The following is a 15372-nucleotide window of genomic DNA, read 5'->3' as shown; positions in this document are numbered from 1 at the left end:
CCACTCTGGTCCAGGAGTGTGAGACTCCCCAGACAATGTAGGGATTGTGTCAGTTAAGTCATCACATCATTGGCAAGCAGCTGGCGCCCAGGAAACAACTTCCTGGTGTCTCTGGGAGCCCACAAGGGCTTTAAACAGCCCTGTTCTCCGAGCTCTTAGAGAATTGTGCTGCAAGGGCAGTGTTGTTTGAAAGCTAAGAAATTGAGCTTTCACATCACTCCTACATTTTGCTGTATAGCCTCAGGCGATCACAGAAGCATGTGATTGCCTAGCACTTTCTTTAAACTCCAGGGATTTTTAACTGGGCAAGTAGCCCCTTGGGCAAGGGCCTCTGCTCTCCCTAAACCCCTCACCAGCATTAGACTTTCCACACCCCATCCCTAGGGGGGAGAGGGGATGGGGGTGACAACCCCAATCTGTCCCTTTGGGTGACAGAGAGCTTACTACACACCAGGTATTAAAAACATAAATAAATAAAGGGGTGGGGACACCCAAAAAATGCACTACAGTCTTTCAGCCCTCCCCTCCCCCCCACACTCGGGGGTACATTGGGAATATGTCCCCAAGTTGCCCTCCCCGGGAAGCAAAAAGACCACTAGACTCCATTGATGAATAACAAACATAAATAAAATGAGGAGGTGGGGAGGTAGGCCGTGCACAGGGCCATATCCCCACCCAAAAAAAAAGCACTACTGTCTTTCTGTCTACCGTCATCCAGGGCCTGGAGAAAGGCCACTCAACACTCAAGATAAAAATAAATCAAAAAAGGGGTGAAGGTGGCCTAAAATGTACAGGTCCACATCTCAAAAAAGGCACTGAAATCTTTCTGCTTCCTGGGTGCACCAGGGATGAAAAAAACGTGATGGGGTGGCCCACCATGCACAAGGCCATGACCTTCCCATCAAACAAAAAGCACTGCAGTCTTTCAACACAAGGGGCGGAAAGGTCACTAGACATCAGGGCTACGTTTTTTTTTTTAATCTGCTCCCACCAGGAATACAAAAGGCCCAATAGGCACCAGGAGTAACAAAAGGAAAAAACACAAAGGGGTTGGGGAAGCTCACCATACTCTGGGCCATGTCCCTACCCCAACAAGGACACAAAAGTATTTCATGCATTTGGCTCACTGTCCCCCTCCAGGAGGCAGAAAGCCCACTAGACACAAGGGATTGTATGTTCAGGCAAATCAGAGGGGTGCAGGCATCTCTCACTGGTATTGTGCTACACCCCTGCCCCAGAAGGGGCAAACCAGTCATTCTGTGCCCTGGAGGGAAGGAGGGCCTAGATACCAGGAAATTCAAAATGGAACCAAAACAAATAAAATGATGGGGACACCTTACCCTAGCATTGAGCTACACACCAAACCCTGAAGGGGGAATAGATTATTTTTGCCATACTGGGGTCAGAAAGGAGATTTGTCACAACTGGAGAACTTGACCCAAATGTGTTCCCCTGAAAGAGGGGGGTGTAAAAAGCCCACTATGCAACAGGGATTTTCCATTTGGGCAAAAGAAAGGGTGGATGTTCTACTCTGGCACAGGGTCTTACCACCACCCCAAAATGGGCAAACTAGTCTTTCTGACGCCCTTGGGGACAGAGAGGGAGTTTGCCACCAACTCGCCCCCATAGGGGCAGGAAGCCCACTAGACATCAAAGTGGTGCCAAAACAAACAAAAAGATTGGGCGGTCTAACCTGCATCAAGCCACACCAACCCCAGAAGAGGCAATACAGTCCCAATAGTTGTCCCTAATATGACTTAATTCTGTGGGTAGAAAGCCAAACTGATATCAGGAATTTTACATTTGGCAAAAGTAAGGGATGTGGGTGTACTACCCTGGCATTGGGCCTTACCCCATTCACAAAAAGGAACAAACCAGTCTTTCTGCCCCTTGGAGTCGCAGAGAGGCTGTTTGCCCCAGTTCACCCCACAGGGTAGGAACGAAAGCTCACTAGATGTCTGGATTTTTTTTTTTTAAATAATGGGTTGGAGTCTGGCCACAATCACATCAGGCCCCACACTCGCCTCTAAAGTCTCCGCAGTCTTTCTGCTCCTCTGGGGACTAAAACATTCCCATTCTAATAGCAAGCATCAGGACATCTCTTTTTTATTATGTTTGTTTTTTCATATTAGTCAGCAGGATCAGGGTAAATACCAATACCGTCTCACTTGCCATTATCAAAGGTGCATTTTTTGGGCTTGCGTCAGCCGCCACCCAGGAAAACCTACCAAACTCAGTAATTTCTGAAAACCAGACATGGATGGGAGTCCATGGTGATATGCCTCAAACTTTGCCTAAAAGCATGCATTTTCCTTGCTATTCTGTGATGTAAACTCCCAGAATATGAAGGGATCCAAAAAATTCCTACTAGACAGCATTTCTCCACTCATCCCGATAAGAACCTGTTGGGCCTTGTACCCGATATAGAAAATAATCAAACCAGGGTCAATGTAACATCACAGGCAGAAATGCAAGTAAAATGCATGATTTTAAACAAAGTTTGAGGTTTGCATGCCTTTGTGGATAGGAAAAGGTTGTGGGAGCCACGAGAGGCATATCACCCTGGACTGCCCTTGGTGTCTGTTTTTCAGAAATGTCTGGGTTTGGTAGGTTTCCCTGGGAGGCGACCAAACTGGGGCCCAATTATCGCAGCTATCACTGTTGCCGATGTCTCCCCATTGTGTTTTGTGCCCTTTTATATTGGGGTGCTAGGCCCACTCACACAAGTGGAGTGCCATTAATATCACAAGATATATGGAATGCTGGGTGCTAAGAAATTTGTGGATCCCCGCAGACTCTGGAACTTTCCCACACAGAAATGTAAAACAATGTATTTTTACCCAAACTGTGAGGTTTGCAAGTGCTTCTAGGTAAGAACTCCTCAGGAGAATAACCCAAGTCACAGCACCCTGTACTCCCCTGTATGACTAGTTTTCAGAAATGTCCGGGTATGGTAGATTTCACTGGGTGGCAGCTAAACTATGAGCCAAAATTGGCAGTTTCTCACATTGTATACAAAATAAAATTGATTTTGCTGGCTGAAATGTTATGTATCCAGGTCCTGTAGGAGGCTGGCCTGGCTTGTAGTGGGTACCAAGGGGTACTTACACTCTGTACCAGGTCCAGTTATCCCTTATTAGTGTAGAAGAGGTGTTTCTAGCAGCTTAGGCTGATAGAAGGTAGCTATGGAAAAGCAGCTAAGGCTTAACTAGGAGACATGCAAAGCTCCTACTATACCACTGGTGTCATATGCACAATATCATAAGAAAACACAATACACAGATATACTAACAATAAAGGTACTTTATTTTTATGACAATATGCCAAAAGTATCTCAGTGAGTACCCTCAGTATGAGGATGCCAAATATACACAAGATATATGTACACAATACCAAAAATATGCAGTAATAGCAAAAGGAAGGAAGTAATGCAAGCAATGTAAAGTTACAGTAGATTGCAATAGGAGCACATAGGTACAGGGGCAACACAAACCATATACTCTAGAAGTGGAATGCGAACCACGAATGGACCCCAAACCTATGTGAGCTTGTATAGGGTCGCTGGGACTGTAAGAAAACAGTGAGAGTTAGAAAAATGGCCCACCCCAAGACCCTGAAAAGTAGGTGTAAAGTGCACCTATATTCCCCAGAGAGCACAGAAGTCGTGATAGGGGAATTCTGCAAGGAAGACAAACACCAGCAATGCAACCAAAGTGGATTTCCGGACGAGAGTACCTGTGGAACAAAGGGACCAAGTCCAAGAGTCGCGACAAAGTCGAGATTGGGCAGATGCCCAGGAAATGCCAGCTGAGGGTGCAAAGAAGCTGCCACCGGATGGTAGAAGCTGTGGATTCTGCAAGAACGAAGAGGACTAGGAACTTCTCCTTTGGAGGATGGATGTCCCACGTCGTGAAGAAGCTTGCAGAGGTGTTCCCATGCAGAAAGACCGCAATCAAGCCTTGCTAGCTGCAAGGGTTGCGGTTAGGGTTTTTGGATGCTGCTGTGGCCCAGGAGGGACCAGGATGTCGCAGTCAGCGGTCGATTCCTTGGCAGAAGGTGAAGAGAGAGATGCAGAGGAACTCTGATGTGCTCTTGCATTCGTTATCTAAAGAATTCCCCAAAGCAGAGACCCTAAATAGCCAGAAAAGGAGGTTTGGCTACCTAGGAAGGAGGATAGGCTAGCAACACAGGTAAGAGCCTATCAGGAGGAGTCTCTGACGTCACCTGCTGGCACTGGCCACTCAGAGCAGTCCAGTGTGCCAGCAGCACCTCTGTTTCCAAGATGGCAGAGGTCTGGAGCACGCTGGAGGAGCTCTGGGCACCTCCTCTGGGAGGTGCAGGTCAGGGGAGTAGTCACTCCCCTTTCCTTTGTCCAGGTTCGCGCCAGAGCAGGGCTGGGGGATCCCTGAACCGGTGTAGACTGGCTTATGCAGAGATGGGCACCATCTGTGCCCATCAAAGCATTTCCAGAGGCTGGGGGAGGCTACTCCTCCCCAGCCCTGACACCTTTTTCCAAAGGGAGAGGGTGTAACACCCTCTCTCTGAGGAAGTCCTTTGTTCTGCCTTCCTCGGCCAAGCCTGGCTGGATCCCAGGAGGGCAGAAACCTGTCTGAGGGGTTGGCAGGAGCTGCAGTGAAACCCCGGGAAAGGTAGTTTGGCAGTACCCAGGTCTGTGCTAGAGACTCGGGGAATCATGGAATTGTCTCCCCAATGCCAGAATGGCATTGGGGTGACAATTCCATAAACTTAGACATGTTACATGGCCATGTTCGGAGTTACCATTGTGACGCTGTACATAGGTAGTGACCTATGTACAGTGCACGCGTGTAATGGTGTCCCCGCACCCACAAAGTCCGGGGAATTTGCCCTGAACAATGTGGGGGCACCTTGGCTAGTGCCAGGGTGCCCACACACTAAGTAACTTAGCACCCAACCTTTACCAGGTAAAGGTTAGACATATAGGTGACTTATAAGTTACTTAAGTGCAGTGGTAAATGGCTGTGAAATAACGTGGACGTTATTTCACTCAGGCTGCAGTAGCAGGCCTGTGTAAGAATTGTCAGAGCTCCCTGTGGGTGGCAAAAGAAATGCTGCAGCCCATAGGGATTTCCTGGAACCCCAGTACCCTGGGTACCTCAGTACCATATACTAGGGAATTATAAGGGTGTTCCAGTATGCCAATGTGAATTGATGAAATTGGTCACTAGCCTGTTAGTGACAATTTGGAAAGTAAAGAGAGAGCATAACCACTGAGGTTCTGGTTAGCAGAGCCTCAGTGAGACAGTTAGTCATCACACAGGGAACACATACAGGGCACACTTATGAGCACTGGGGCCCTGGCTGGCAGGGTCCCAGTGACACATACACTAAAACAACATATATACAGAGAAATATGGGGGTAACATGCCAGGCAAGATGTTACTTTCCTACAGGTCCCCTCTAGTCTTGCATGCGCTAGGCCTAGCCACACAAGTGGGGAAAAGGTTTTATCGGGAGACAAGTGGGAGCACAAAATAGTAGATTTGTTATTACTAACTGGATTTTTCTGCATTTGTAGCTCTCAAATGTAATCCAGTGTGCAAGAAAGAAGACATTTTGCAACCGCCCTCTGAATCATGCGATAGAATGTGTAACTTCAAATTCAGAGGTGTACAAATAAACACTGTTCCTATACTATTTTGTGTACATTTCAGAAATACATAGGTTTCATTCATACCAATTTTTCATTCTTTATATTTTAACATATGAATTCCTGTATAGTCGATACACAATGAAAAATTATTGTAAAGTGCGGTTGGTTGCACTGAATATCGTGTGTTTTTGGAGAGCCTAAAAACCTTATGTATTTCCGAGACCAGAAGGGTCTGTCAAACGTAAAGGTGTACTGTTTTTGTAAATCGTGCATGGTGACAAGAATTTACAGATAAAAATGTTGTCACAAATGGCTTTTTTTTCTAACTCATTATCATTATTTTTTTAATTCAACAGTTAGTGTCTTTGGGGAACCCTTGAGGGAGCTACACAAATGGCCCCTTGATGAATCCTATACCTCCTGGCGTACACCAGCACCCCCTTATGGCCTTTGATAAACACTATTCAGAGCTTACCTAGACAAAGTGAGAAACTGGAACAAGAAGGTTTTGCCGCACTGCAGGACATGTGTGACAATCTCAGGCATTGTAAAGCGAAAAAATGCCCGGAAATGCATTATTCTAGCGCAAAATGCGTGACACATGGAAGGGCTGTTTCTGGGATTACCATGGGTTTCACTTCGCAACTGTTTCAACCACAAAATGAAAGCACGCTGAAACCACGAAAAGTGGGGAAAATGGACTACCTTTTAGGAAAAGCAAAAACTGTGGTTAAATCAATGTTTTCCCACAACTCTGCTTGCTCTGCTCCTGGAAGCTGGGAAGATGATGGTCCTAGCACAGAGCAAACCTTTCGTTGATAACATTTTCACACTTTTCGCAGCACTTTTTCCCATTTTTCCCTCAAAAACAATAGTTAGCAATATTTGACTATTGTCTCTGTTCACTGCAACCTACAAACCCATGGTAGCTTAAGAATACCTAGGGAGTTAGAAAAAAGGACGCAAGTTTATTATATTTTGGGGGTTTCATTGAGTAATACCCCTTACAGCATAAAAACATAGCTAGCACTTGGCGGTTGTGATTCGCGAGAGCAGCACATTGCATGGTCCCTTTGATAAGCTGGAACGTAACACTTCCAAATTTTGGATGAGGAACGAGTAATGGAAAGGAAAGTAGGACTCAACTTGCAGTTCGAAGAGGACAAGCGCGGCTTCTGGTTGCTTATTACTTCCTCATTTTGACTGGTAAACGGAACAGATATTTACATTTGTCAGTATAGCAAAGCAAAATCAAATAGCAGAACAACCGTTCCAAAATATAGAATGAACACATAATCGGATTTACATTTTAAAACATATTAACGTACAGTATAATTGTCATAGGGATGTACATTTAAATACACACGCACGAGCCTCCTTGGTCCTTTTTTTTCGAAAAGATTGCTTTAGTTCATACAAAGCCACAGTTCATGTTTAAATCTTCAAAAGTTGCTGATGCGTCAATGTATTTTTCAGAAAATAACAAGAATCAACACTAATCAAATATGGCCGCCAAAATTCACACATATCACTGCCCCGGCTTAGATGTCAGCGCGGAAATATGCAATCGTGCCCTTCTGCTTTGAGTGTATTCTAGGACCGCAGCCTAGTTTTTGATCTGACCTAAGTGTGACTTAGGTTGGGTGGTGAGGGACAGTACACGATGCAGGCAGCGCGGCGGGTGGTCTGTGCCATGTCCGGCGGGGTGGACAGCTCAGTGGCAGCGCTGCTGCTGAAGCGTAGAGGTGAGAACTCTGTTTCTTGAAAGCGGGAATAGAAACCAAAAACTATTCCATCGTATGATAGTTAGGGGCAGTCGCCTGGTATGAAAAGACACACTTTTTTTTGTCAGCTTAGGAAATGAAATGGTCTGTGGTGCCCTCTGCTGGTGTTTCGAGATCTCACAACTTGATTTCATCAGCCAATGACACTCATATATAAATAACAGCATGCTTTATTTTTCCCTTTTTAGACCGAGCAAAATATATATTTTTAAATATATTTTTAAGTAAATGGAAATGTAAGTACTGTCAGTTTCTGTGCTCTATAACAAACACCAGAATGAAAAGAGATTGAATAACATATATTCTACAATTAGTTAAAACCATTAGAACTTATATAGTGTCAGGCAGCAGCGTCAGCCCCCACCTCGCCCCTGCCCACTGCCAGCAGCAGCTGCAAAACTGAAAAATAAAATTATAATAAACCATGTTTATTATTGTTTTATTTTAAAGGGGTGTGGCCATGGGGTGGTGACAGGTACGAGGGGGAGTGGTGTGCACTGTTAGTGTGCACGTGGGTTTAGTCGGCATCCGCCTGATGGGCAAACCGACATGCGCACTGAGCTGTCTCCAACCCGAGCTGCGTTGCCGGATTGGAGACAGCAGGCACAGACTCCCGGTCTGCCTAGGAGTACAAATTAAGGGCGCTCAGGCCAATCATGAGCAACGTCAGGAGTGGCCGCAGGACAGTCTGTGTTTTTGCTTTGTGCTGGCCTGCCACTTTCCCCAACACCAGCCGCGACTAGTGTCAGGTGCTCTTAAAAAATGAATTTTAAGGTGCACAGGAGACCTTAATACCTTCAAACGGCTGGTCGCTGCAAATACCTAACGGTTAAAAAAAAGCTGAGGCGAAGCGTCAACTAATCAAAGGAGCAGGAGGTAAGACACTATAACAGCAGTATGACCAGAAGCAGCCCGGCCAAGTACCACGCATCAGGCGTTAGTCTAATGCAATTCAGTGTGGTGGGTCGCATCACCTCACTGTTATGGAAAATCACGCATTATAGCCCCTCCTCAGCTGTCAAGCGTAGCGCTGCTATAGTGCATCTGATCGATTGAACTGCAGTGACTGTGTGCTGCTCTCAGGAGGCAGAGGCCAAGCTAAGGAGGCTTGTTAGATCTGCTCACAGCTCTCTGTGGGTACTTCTACAATGTAGAGACACAGCCCCAGTCCTACACACACAGCGCATAACTTAAACTGATGTCACAGTTGGCGCTCAGTGGTGAAGTAGACTGACAGTTAGACACAGTTAAATAGGCTAGGTGACACAGGTTTGTCCTTCTGCTGTCTCCCACAGTGCGAGCAGGCACCATTTCAATTTATTAAGTTTTGGCAGTACTTCTTAAAGTCAAAATGAGCCTCTGGCTTCGCATCTTGTACTGGAGCAGGGGTGGTGGAGATGAGGTGATCGATTCCCAGTGTGACCCAACGCCGGCCCTAGCTGACTTTCACCGTTGTCAGTGCTTGGCTCAGCTGTGCAGGACAAGCCAGCCTGAGAGCTGGTGACACCGCCGCAGCGGCAGGTGGTAACATTTAAACAAGGTTTCTTTCTGGATGAAATGCCGCCTGCCCGACTCGACCAAGGGTAGGCCCGGAGGCTGACTCATGAGTCAATGAGGAAGCGCCGTGGGCCGCCAGTTGCCATGAGAGTGGGTGCAGCAGTATAGAAGTTGCTCACCAGTCGCATGATTGACAGCATCGCAGCCTCGGTATCACATGCAAGCGAGACCCCACCCAGTCCACCAGGCAGTGTGCCGACAGCCGGGCTCAGCTGCCCTGTAATGATGATGAATGATCACTTAGTAAGTGGCAAGTGCCTGAGAGCCGGTGATATAATTAAAAATATGTGACTGCCATGTATGAATTGCAGATAGACTGAGCCATGATGATGTGAACAACTGACTCACTTTAATGTAAGTACTTGCAATAATGACACACTGCATAGAGCACTTTGGAAAAGGGACAGTGATTCATATGAGAAATGGCTTTTTCTCTCTCCAAGGTATCTATTTGTCTGCCTCCCGTTGGACGTTTACTTATACTTTCAAGTACTGCCTGTGAAAGACTTGTTTAATGTTTAAAATCATGGTTACACATTTGTTTAGCAGTGAGATCAGGTTGCAAGGGGACTATGTTAGTGATGTGCCCTTCCATGTCTGGTGCTCTGCTGCAGTTTTAATATCTTCTTAGAGTTTTCGTTGCTCTAATGGGTGTAATTTCAGATATTTATATGTTTACCTCATCTTCATTGCTTGACTTTGCTCACAAGAAATTGTAACTCATAGTTGTTGAATTATCACTCATAATTACACTGAAATTAGAAAATGTCACACATAGCAATATAAAACCTTGGCAGCTATGCAGAAGGCATCTCTCATAAAGTGTTAGCTAAACATATGAATAAATTATAAAGTATACAAGAGTCATTAGTACCTTTAAAAAAGGCTGGACTTTACAAATTCATAAAACTACCAAAGAGATGTAAAAGTGGTTTAAAAATAAACATTGAGGGTAATCAAATGAGCAGGAGATAAAGTGATGAAAAGCAGTATGACAGGAAGGCAAATATGATACGTTCAGGGGTTGAGAAAAAGTCATGGTAAATAACTTTTACTGTCATAGATAGATTTATCTGCTTGCCTACCTTTTTGTGATTTTATCAACTTGCTTTCATTCTCCGTATATGTTTTTTTAAGGGATGTCATTTCCTGTGATAGAAGTGACTTATGAACTATTCACAATCAGTAGGCCATGCCATTGACTCCATCAAGAAAGGCCCAGTAGTTCCCCTAATGGAATGTGAGGTCACCATCCTAGTGATCCAAACTACTGCACCATTACTCCTACGTCCCTCGTCCTCATTCCAGTCACTACAAGTAAGGTAATATCACCTCACACGAGTAACAATGCAGGAGGGTTTCGAAGTCAGATGCCTGGGTCCCATAAAGGGGACTTGCACTCCGGCTCGCCTTTTTTGTTTCCTGCACTGGGACGAAGACGAGGGAGGTCCCTGCTGAGCTCAGGCCATTTCCTGGGGCTCAGCGATCCTCCTTTGCAAAGCCTTCGAGGGTTCTAGCCCCTGTGGTGGAATCGGCATACCTGGAATGAGGTTGGTGTGATCCTCCATTTGGAGGAGGCCAGGCATCTTTTCCCCTCTGCCCTGGGCTTGGCGAAGTGGCCATTGTTTTTCTTCCTCCCTCTGTGGTCTGGTGTGTAGGTGGAGGGGATTTGCCATCGGAGCAGGACGCGCTCCAAGATCATGCGTGGTGAGGCTGGTTTGGTCTGTGCAGGCTTTCATTTCGGCCCGGGGTATAAGCGCTACCTTTTTCCACTATTTTACGCTAGAAGGAAAACATTTGCTTATATGTCATGCATTTGGTGGCATTCATTTGGTTTTGGCTAATTGTTCTGTCTTGACTGGTGTGGCAGGCAGTGCAAGCACACAGAAAAGAAGGCATACCTCTCCTTTGCCTTTTTACTTAATCCGCACACTCTCTTCCTGCTAAACGCACTAGGCATACCAGAGAGGATGAGGAGGAGTAGATCAGGAGGACTGTCATCCAAACTTTGGAAGCCTTCAGTAAGGGTACTTCCTCCTCACTACCATAGAAGAAGGCTTCAGAGACTGTGCAGGATTCTGATGATTCTTTATCTGTTGATGATGCCCCCTCCTCCTCATTGGACGTTAGGGCAAATATGTTTCCAAAGAGACGATGGGGGATTTATTGGCCCATATCAGAAGTAACATCAATTTTACAGTTGTTGAGAGGCCTGGAATTTCGGATTACTTTTGTTGATACAGTTTCATTAACCATTTGATTTCGATTTACCCATTCTTCAGTTGTATTGTATGTTGTCAAATAGGAATGGAAGGACCCTGATAATTTAATTTTGCCACGCTTCATGACAAAGCTTTATCCTTCGGAAAATATGGAGACAGTGCTACCCGATAGTGTTCATGTGAATTCAATAGTGCCAAGCTTTATGGGCCGTGCTTCTATGGCAGAGGAAAATATTCGGAACAATCCTTCAGACAGGGAGGTGGATTCTGCTGTAATGAAACATTTTGCTGATTTGCATGTTGCTTTAAGAGATGGGATTTATGAGTTTACACAGCTCAATCTCTGATTATTGATTTAAGAGCTTATTTATGGCTATTCCGGAGCAATACGATTGTCAACGCTTCTGGTGAATATGATTCAGTTCCTCTCCAGTATCTCATTTGATGTGATCTGATAGGGCAGACTTAACAAGTGGAGTATTCTGTTGCGGTGAGACGAAACTTCTATCTGGAGGACTGTAACACTGATGCAGCACAGAGATCAACTGTGCTCAAGATGCCTTTTGTAGGTCCCAGGCTTTTTGGAGCAGAGTTCGATTATAAGCTTCATTGTACTTTTAAAGAGCACAAACATTCTTCATTGTTTCAGAGACCACCCTCAAGGGTATCAGTTTCACGAAATCAAAAGCTTCCCTTAGTCAACCTTCTCGGAGACAGCAGCATTAGGAGCAATCCTTGAAGCTCCTGGTAAAATCTTCTTTCAAATCTTTTTGACAGAGCCCAGTATCAAGGGGCAGCAATTCTGACTATGCTGAGGAAGAGGTGTCATCATTACAGGATGGAGTTATCAGACAGATGGGTCCATCAAGTCATCTCCAAAGGTTAGAGGATAGACTTCTCCACAGTCCTAGAGTCTACAGGGACCTTTTGTACTCCTTTATCTCAACATCAATCTAACAAGGAGGCCCTACTGAAAGGGATATTGACCTTTCAGAGGAAAATATAGATTGTATTAGTCCCAGACAAGAGAGGGGCCAAGGTGTACACTCCATTGTATTTCTGGTTCCAGCGTCTTCAAGGGGTTACCAGTTGGTGATAGACACGAAAATGCTCAAAACATTCATCATGACCATCAAATTCAAAATGGAGACAGTCCAGAGTGTTATACCTTTAATTCCTCAAAATCACTTCCTTATCACATTGGATCTGATTGATGCATATCTCCATATTCTGATCACCAAGTCTCCACAAGTTTTTGAGGGTTGCAGTTCAGGACGAATATTGGCAGTTCAAGATCCTTCCTTTTGGTTTGAAATCAGCCCCAAAAGTGTTCACAAAGGAAAATGTTTGGGTGGTGGCTTGTCTCCATTACTTCAGCTGCTCGCCTCAGCTACCGCTGGAGAGCTTCTGCTATCTGGACACCTATTTACTATCACTAAGGGTTGCCTTGACTCAGTATACGGTGCCATACCATATGTGTACACCATAAACGAAGCCATCCTCCTACGGAGAGAACTTTTCATTTGTTCCCAAAGTAACTAGCTTGCCAGCTTGAAATTGGGTTTGCCGTAGCTTTGAACTCCTCAGTCAAATCATGGGCTGAATGCAACATCACTCACCCTCCTTATGACTTTGCTTTGCAGCATGCTTACAGAATGTCTCGGATGCAGGTTTTGTGTGTTTCTTCACGCTTTTGTTTATATCTATCATACAGTGGATTCTGCGTAGCTTAGTGCTTATTTTATAGTGCTCCCTATTTATTAATGATAGGGAAGATGCAACTAGCATGTGGCAATGCTATGCTCAGGTGTCCCACATTTCTGGAAATGTATAATCACCTTTTGTCCCCATATGCACCTTGTAACTGCCAAGTTTTGGCATTGACTATGTGTGACATTTTCATGGTTTTAGTGTACTTCTGAGTGATATTTTACAGCTAAATGTGTGCCACATCTTCTGTCAAACCATCACATGGTGCTAGCGACAGGATGCTGTGCCACCAGAGAGTCATGACCCTTGATTTCTAAGTGCTGTCTCCTTAAGTAGTCTGCCTTTACTCCATCTCAGTCAAAAATGATAAGGGCCATCCAATATGCAACCTGAGAACTATGGGTGGTGTAAAACAGTATAATAAACATAGCGGTACACTATGGTGTTATTTAACAAAGCAATACCCAATTTTCCGCATTAAGCAATAATCCAGCACTTAATCACTACAAACAAGAATAAATTGAACCAGCGAGTTCCAAACACACATTACACCAACTTTATTCTCAAACAGGGCGTCTTTCAATGTAATCGTTTCCATGTGGCCCGTGCACCTTCGATCAGTCCTGGTTTCAGAGCCACTGGCATTTTCTAATCTGGAACTTGTGGTTTCAATTCCATCATCTGTTCTACAGGTCTCCAAGTGGCGGTATGCAGAGCGTGTTTGGCTAAATAGCGGAGACCAGTTATATTTGTCATGCTTGCCACGGACCACTTTACAGCTTGGCGCTGTATGTCAGTACCCAATGGACAAAGAGGAAAAGTGACCATGTATAATGAACTATATGGACATTTGAGCCCTGTCTTCTTTGGTCCCATTCATTAGCTCTACTCTTACTTGAACCCTCGTTCACTTAAAAAAAATCTTGCCAGTTTTTGCCTCGGATGATCATAAAGAGGATATTGTGTTGACGCTCTCGTCCTGTTCCTAGATAGTGTGTACTCTGCTATACATTACGTGAGGTCTGACAACCATGTGCTTAGATAATCTGTATGTGTGACTCTGTCAGAAAAAGTGATCTACATGACATTACTGCTGTATGCATTTTGAACTGCTGAGTAATATGAATATACATGCAGGAACCCTTGTTACTGGCTCCATATATCCATCAAGCCTAAATCACATACTGCCCTCTCAGTCTTTTGTCTTTGATGACATTCGATTGGACATCACAGGATATCTGGCAAGCTTCTCGTCATGTATGCAGTTAACTTGCTAGTTCCAACTATCAATTTCCCTAGATAGGGGGCATGTACCCACCAACTTAAGGAATGAGTGGAAATCTTCAGTATATGGGCCTTAGACGTTTATTAATAATACATTTCTTCCATTCAGTTTGCCCTTAGCATTATTTGTTTGCCCTTGATATCCAAGTTTTTGCAAGGTCTCGAGGGGCACTCCAGGTACTATCAATATCCCTAATCTCCTGGTTGCAATGTCTAGGATGCATGTAATAAATTTCTATTCCATTCTTTTTGAGTTTCACTTTGTCTTTATTTACCAGGTGAGATGTGGCACCTGCATAAAGACAACTCGTGATTTTAGCTTCTTGATACGTGTACCCTCCCTTCCCTCTTTATGATTGCAGTTTAGACCCCTTACATTCCATGTCATAACTTAACATTCAAGCCCATGCTGATGACTTGGAATCCCCACTTTCAGCATACTTTTGTCCATCCATTTTCCTCATTCATTGCTGCTTGCACCACAATCACAACTATTCTGCGACCGCTTTCAGCAGTTCAACTCCCCTTTGCACTGCATCTAGGGCAGTGCTTCTCAGACTTTTTGCAAGCACAACCCACTTAAAACACCAAACCTTTGTGACCCACCTACCTTTAATGGAATTTAGACTGGTGTTTTTTTAGTATATCTAAAGCATCGTGTAGCAGCGCACTGTTATTTATAGACAGCACATGTTCCACTGAAATGGCCACTATGTTTGCAGAGACACAGTTTTACTGATAAAACTATTCAGCACACAAATGACAATGTGTGGAGATCGGATACCGGTGCATATTTATCATTTTGCATCACCAAGTAAAGTGCACCCCCAGAAATAATCATAATGGAGTTCAGAAGGTGAATGAGCTATAAAGAGTCCTTCATATATTATGTTTATCTTGTCACATTAGATGCTGTTCAAAGACAGCGGTCTATGTCTTCTGAAAATTGCTACTATTTCGGAAACTGGGCTATACTTTTCTTTCTTGGACTGAAAAGTGAGAGGATATTGTGATCTAGCTGACAATTCAGCTGGGGTACAGGAAATGAAAGGAAAGGCTATCAGTTTTAGAATATCAGAAAATGAAATATACTCATATTTCAAATTATATCAGCATTTAGGAAAGCACAAACAAAGCACTTTTTAAAATTATGAAGTGTGATGGGAACAAACATTTTAATAGG

General features: G+C 44.4%; 1 protein-coding gene across 1 annotated transcript in view; it reads left to right on the top strand.

Moving 5' to 3' along the window:
- Positions 1–7206: 7206 nt before the first annotated feature.
- TRMU (tRNA mitochondrial 2-thiouridylase) overlaps positions 7207–15372 on the top strand; it is a 108822-nt gene continuing 100656 nt past the window's right edge. Inside the window, exon 1 of the mRNA XM_069229731.1 lies at positions 7207–7377. Coding sequence (XP_069085832.1) covers positions 7296–7377 — 82 coding nt within the window. The 5' untranslated portion in view covers positions 7207–7295. The remainder of the gene's footprint in view (positions 7378–15372) is intronic.

The sequence above is a fragment of the Pleurodeles waltl genome, chromosome 4_1, assembly GCF_031143425.1.
Source record: "Pleurodeles waltl isolate 20211129_DDA chromosome 4_1, aPleWal1.hap1.20221129, whole genome shotgun sequence".
NCBI lineage: Eukaryota > Metazoa > Chordata > Amphibia > Caudata > Salamandridae > Pleurodeles > Pleurodeles waltl.
The sequence above is the reverse complement of the archived record's forward strand: the minus strand, read 5'-3'. Positions and strand labels throughout refer to the sequence as shown.